This window comes from Lissotriton vulgaris, chromosome 5 (assembly GCF_964263255.1).
Source record: "Lissotriton vulgaris chromosome 5, aLisVul1.2, whole genome shotgun sequence".
Classification (NCBI taxonomy): domain Eukaryota; kingdom Metazoa; phylum Chordata; class Amphibia; order Caudata; family Salamandridae; genus Lissotriton; species Lissotriton vulgaris.
In genome coordinates, this window is record NC_141693.1 from 1,338,777,023 (window position 1) to 1,338,783,022 (window position 6,000).

General features: G+C 40.5%; 1 protein-coding gene across 1 annotated transcript in view; it reads left to right on the forward strand.

Moving 5' to 3' along the window:
- The window catches only part of MTCH1 (mitochondrial carrier 1), a 360,468-nt gene extending 355,769 nt beyond the window's left edge, over positions 1 to 4,699 (forward strand). Inside the window, exon 12 of the mRNA XM_086923273.1 lies at positions 4,373 to 4,699. Coding sequence (XP_086779399.1) covers positions 4,373 to 4,444 — 72 coding nt within the window. The 3' untranslated portion in view covers positions 4,445 to 4,699. The remainder of the gene's footprint in view (positions 1 to 4,372) is intronic.
- The last annotated feature ends 1,301 nt before the right edge of the window (positions 4,700 to 6,000 follow it).

A 6,000-nucleotide genomic window follows, 5' to 3' on the forward strand; every position in this document is an offset into this window, starting at 1 on the left:
GAAAATTAAGGCCTGAGCTCAGAACTCCAGATGGGGACTCAGAATATTTTAACAGAACCGTAAAAGATATCATGACCAAATGTACTTTGTCACTGTTATACTTAGGGCAACTCCTGAATGAGTTAAACTATTCATTCTAGCCAGTAGTAATTCTGTGGTTGGTGTGTGACTGATCCGAATATAATGTTCTTTGTGGCCCAGATGTATGACAATTTGATGCATAAACCCAGACAGTACAAGCTTATATACAGTTTACATGAAAGTTTTCTCTCTTGTTTTCCAAAATGCCATACCTTACCTCATGCTTGTTCTCATATGGTCCACCAAGATTACTTACCATCAGTTTCACTTTATATTAGTTAATTCTCCTTTAGAACCATATCCTATTTCTTCTGAGTTCCCCCTCCATGTTTATAATATTTTTCAGCTCCTCACACGCTTGCACCTTTAGACAATGGCCATATATGCATCACTGAAATTTGGACCTAATATCTGCCACTTGCCCCCTTCTATCAGGTGGTTACTTCCCACAGCCACTATAAGTAAGGACTGCTTCCAGATAAAAGTCTTTAGATCTGGAAGGATCTCCAAGGATGACATTGCGAGTACGGTAGCTAGCTTTTAAGCTTCTTGCTCATGATTATGATGATGACCACTTCCAGGGGGTTCTTCTGAGGGCTGCCATTCCATAGTTTTCATCCAATTATTCAAGAATTCATTATTAAAGATTTACACAAAACATACTCAACGCACAAAAACATTATGAAAGTGTATGTGGAGCCTGGGATTGGCAGGGAAGATCACACAAGCCACCCTATTATGGGATACGGAACAACTAGGAACTTTGAGGAAAACCAAGGGATTCGACCATTGGGACATTATTGTAATCTCTCGGGTGGGAGACTTGTGGACACAGGAGGAGTTCTCTCCTTTGCACAATTGCATCAAGGCTATGAGCTTGCAGACACAGAAAGGTTTAGATATATACAGGTCAGACACATCCTGCAAGGGACAATCCCCAGGGGTGAGGTGCCTCCCTGAATCCTCCTCCTTGGAAGACAGAATTCTCATTGATTTCATGCAAAAAAAAGCAATCTCCATGACCTATCAGAAACTGGTCAGTAAAGTGCTCTATCCCCTCCAACTCCCCAGGAACTAGGAAAATGATGTTGCGGATCTGCAGGATGATGATTGGCTGGAGGCGCTGGACTCCCCCAAATAGGTGGCGATTTCTTCACAGCTCAGGTTAATGCAACTCAAGGTTTTACATAGAGTGTACCGCTCAGGTCCCATACTGGTTATGATGGGGTATAAGGAGGATCCCAAATGTAGAAGACAGTGTAATTAGGAGGGTATGTGTCTCCATATCATTTGGGAATGTATACACATACAGAGGTATTGGGCAGAAGTACTCCAATGTATGACGCTAGGAACACACTTGGAACTTGGGGCTAAAAGGTGCCTTTTGAATGTTTGGGAACCCACAGACTTAAAGAGAAAAGAAAAAACTTGGGCAGCATTGGGAATGGTAGTAGCCAAGTGTAATATAGCTAAAGCATGGGGGATGGGGGGGGGGGGGGGGGTTCCAGAGACACCAACAGTTGATGCTTGGAGGAGGGACATGGATTGGTGCATGATAACCGAAAAAACTGTTTATGAATCTCGAGGCTGTCCTGGGAAATGCAAACAATATGGGGCAATTGGAACATATATTGAGGGAACATTTGTATGTCCCCTCGGCCTGATGCATCCCCCTTCCCTTATTCCCCCTCCCTTTGATTAAGGTGTAGCAGTAAGGATAGGAGTGATGAGGTATATACAGCAGGAAAGCGAGAGTATTGACAAAGGAACTGTATATTGAATATGCGCTAATTACTGTGCTCAACCAATCAATCAATACCTGTGCAAAGTCTTATTTTGTCATCAATAAAAAGTTTCATAAAAAAAATAATGATGTAGTAGCTACCTCATCAGGGCTAGCAAGCGCTCTATAAATGTAAGCCTTTCCCTCTTCTATCCCTCCGCTATCTTTTTCAATCCGAATAACAGACTAACATGTCTATCTCTCAAATGTATTTCATAATTCCCTATAATGATTAACCATTAGTCCTTTTTGGGTTCCAGATTAGCGTGCTACTCGCCGAAAAGTGCTTCAACACATCATCAGGGGTAGCAAGCACTATATAAATGCAAACTCTTCCCTTTCCTATCCCTCCACTATTTTTTTCAATCCAAATGACAGATTAACATGTCCTCCATTCCAATTATTTAATTTTTTTCCCTGTACTAATTCACCACAAATTCTTTCTATCTCCTAGGTTCTGGAATAGCATGCTACTCGCTGAAAAGCACTTCAACAACTCATCAGGGGTAGCAACCACACTATAAATGCAATTACAATTACAATGTGTCTTAGTTAGGCCCATAAAGGAACACTTCCATTTTCCACCATGTACACGTTTCTTACATTGCCTTTCCATTTCTCACAATAACCTTTTACACACATTTGTGTGTGTGACATTACTAGCAATCTTTATATAAACAGAAATTCTTATCAAAAGAATAACTACTCCGTGTCTCTCTTTTCTCTACTATGTAGAGTATTTTCTCAAAGTAGTTTGTTGAATGATTTAAGTAACAGCGTTCCTTAACTTAATGATCTCAGTATTTGAGATTGCATTTTCTGTGATTATTTTCAACACAGAATCACTATCTGTTAAATAATTGTCCTAAACGAAGTCCCTTGCAGGCACCTTTTTATCTTGATTATCTATATTGGCCCAAGCTCGCAAGGGTTTTTTGGGTTTCCCACCCTTTTCCTAAAGACCTGCTAAACACAACAGGCTTTTAAATATTAAATGCAAGGTGTGGTGACAGGTACCTGTGAAAAGAGTGCTGTCACATTGTACATGGGATAGTGGTGAAAACAGGACACAAGACTTTCAATGTACCAAACAAATTCACAGCTGCAAGTTATCCCATTGTTATGTATGATACCGTCAGCTAATGCTGCATTTTTGACTAATGGCATTTTACTCATGGGACATAGTTGCAATGTTATCAGCAAATTTTCAAGTTCCAGAATACAATGTGATGTCTGTTAAAAGACCCGGACTGGCTTAAAGTAAGACATTTGCCAAGGGGGCTGCTATGAATGTCTACACACAGCAGCACCACCTTAATGTTGTCATGCAAAGAGTGCAGAAAAGCGGTGATAAGCTTACTTAAAGAGTCAGGCTTCAGGTGCCTTAGAATATATGGCTACAGATTCGAATGGCGTAATTCAAAAAGTTAAATGGTCCACAAGTTATTATACTTGTGGCAGGATTGCCAGCCTATACAATGTCCTAATATTCAGTAAGGAGTAGGTAAATGTCCCTCAAGTGAACCAGGAATTTGTTTACTAAAACATTTGGAATATAGCACTCAACTTTTCTCATTAATTGTCCTGTCATAGTGAGTGTGAAGGTAATGAGGTGTGAGTGCGAGTGCAATACACAGACTTTCTATGCTTAAAACAATCTTAACATAAGTCCGTTGGACACACTGCCAATGGGAAGACATTACTTACCCTGCACTATTTCTCCTTTAACCTAAATATTTGCTTTATTATCAATCACTGCAAAAACACTTGAAAACACCGTTTTTGTATATTTTGGGTGTTAGGCTGCTGAATAAACACTACTAAGCACTGATTTCAAAATCTTTTGAAAACATTGAGAAAACACCACTGGAATCCGGAAAAATAAACACTGAAAACAGGACAACCTAGATACGATCATAAGATGTTCTATATAAAAATTAATTCACAAACGAAAATTCATGCTTTTTGGTGCCTTGAAGACGACCCAACTGTTTAATTAATTCTTCTTCTGAGGGAAATTGAAGGTTTTTATTAAAGAGCACAATATTTGTTCTGTGCATGATGAACGTTCACGTAGAAAATAAAGAATTTCTCTCTTCCTTTCTCACACGACCATACACACAGGTACACACACACTTCAGAACAGTTGTGGGCAAACTAGAACTGTTTGCTGTGTCAGGAGAGTTCAATATACACTAGCCCAAGCAATTAAAAATGCTTCTTTCATGTCTGTCAAAGATAAGTAAATATAGTGGTGGAGCAGTCTGAAAGTAGGCTCCTAGCCACTGCCAATCATCACTCCTCTGTTTTTACAACTAGTGCAGATAAACGTTGAGCAGCCTACTGGAATTCTCTTGCATGTGTACCTTCTAGTCACCTGACACTCCTTGCGCCGCTTGTAGGCTGTCCTGGGTCATTACCATTGTGTTCTGAGCTCCTCATTGTGGCATAAATGCTCATTGAAATTTCTTCAGCCAGTGATCTGCGCCTTTGTCTTTCTTCTTTCAGGGACAGTTATTTCGAGGCTCCAGTCTCTTCTTCCGCCAAACGTCTTCAGGAGCTCGCCTTTCTCTACAGTGATTCCTGGTTTTAGTGATGAAATGTGGAGAGTCCATCGATGGACCTGTGAACGAAACTCTCAGAGTGACTTTGACTTAATTAAACTTGTTTGCAAGGTACCATTCTAACATGACCTGCACAACGAACTGCAGTCGGGAAAGAACACAAGTATTAGCTGTCTGGCCAGTCAAACAAATACTAGACCATTCTAAAACTTTCACTCATGTATGACATTCTAATTATAAATAGTATTAAGAATAAAAACAACTGATAATTGGTGTTCTTGAGTACTTGGGTGAATCCTGGCAATCGCAAATGATTTTCTTAGTATGCATGAAACCCTGAGATCCAGAGGCCTACAGTAACTGAAGTATTGATTCACAAGAAGGCCGATTGAAGACTGCTGTGAAATTACTAATAGACTTACCAGCTTCTCTGAGAACCATAAACCACCTACTGACAGAACTGGAAACTAGCAAGCTAGTTTTTCAAAAACTGAAAGTGCACACCTCACAGTGTTTAGTCTGCTGATGTACGCATCTCCTCTCATTTCCCCCTGTTGCACTGACAAGTGGTCTGGCCTGTAACTTCTATTTCTAAGGGCTGCATCCATTACCTTTATGTCTCATAGTTTTCACTGCTGGTATTTTCTGTATTGCTCCTGGAGCTCTCTGTATGCCTCAGATGACTGCCTTTAAGCCAACCAGAGTTATCAAAAAGCAGCTCTCTGACTCGGTCACCTTCTAGTGCATGTGTGCACCTCCTTGGTGCCTGTCATCAAAGAGGCTATGGTCTACTGTAGTGGAGTTAGCTAGTGAGGAGTTTCCTGTCTGTTTTGCATTCTGATTGCAGGCTGCTCCTTGAAGAATTCCAAAACTTTATGCCTGAACTTACAAAATGTTTCATCCAAGACTATTGGTTTCATTTTGAGGCATCTGAGATCTATAGTGGGGAAGAGCTGGTGAGTGCAATATCAGGTACTATTCCACAATGAGCGACACCACTTTTTATATTTGTTTCTTTTGTATCCGATGTTCATTTACTCCATAAATGTGATTTGTGGCGATGGTACTGGAGAAGCTTGCTGCCACCTCAAAACTGCAACCAGCATCCTTTTAGACAACCTCCCTTTCAGAGTTGGTACTCAGAGGCATTTGGCCCAGGATTCATCTTATGCCCTTATAATGGTCTTCTATGTTAGTCCAGTTCTGGAGAATGTCAACAGGACTGCTACTCAGTCCTCCCTACATTCTCTTAGTAGAGTAGTCCTCAGAGGAGCTTATGAAGCCCTCCAGTTCCCACTTGGAACTTCACGTACTTTAATGCAAAGGGATAATTGCAAAGATTATTAATAAATAGTCTCACCCTAATACTATTTGACTCTAGCTTTGTTGCAGCTGCCCCTCAGTTAACCCCAATTTTGAGTGGGCTTCCAAGGCTAGCCTACTCCCTTCCCCCCAAAGATCCTTTGCCTATTCTCTCCGGTATTACAATAAGGACTGAAAGAAGGGAAATTATCATATTCATTTAAATGCATTCAAGGTTACTTTCCAGGTTGAGTTCAGTAATATGCAGTT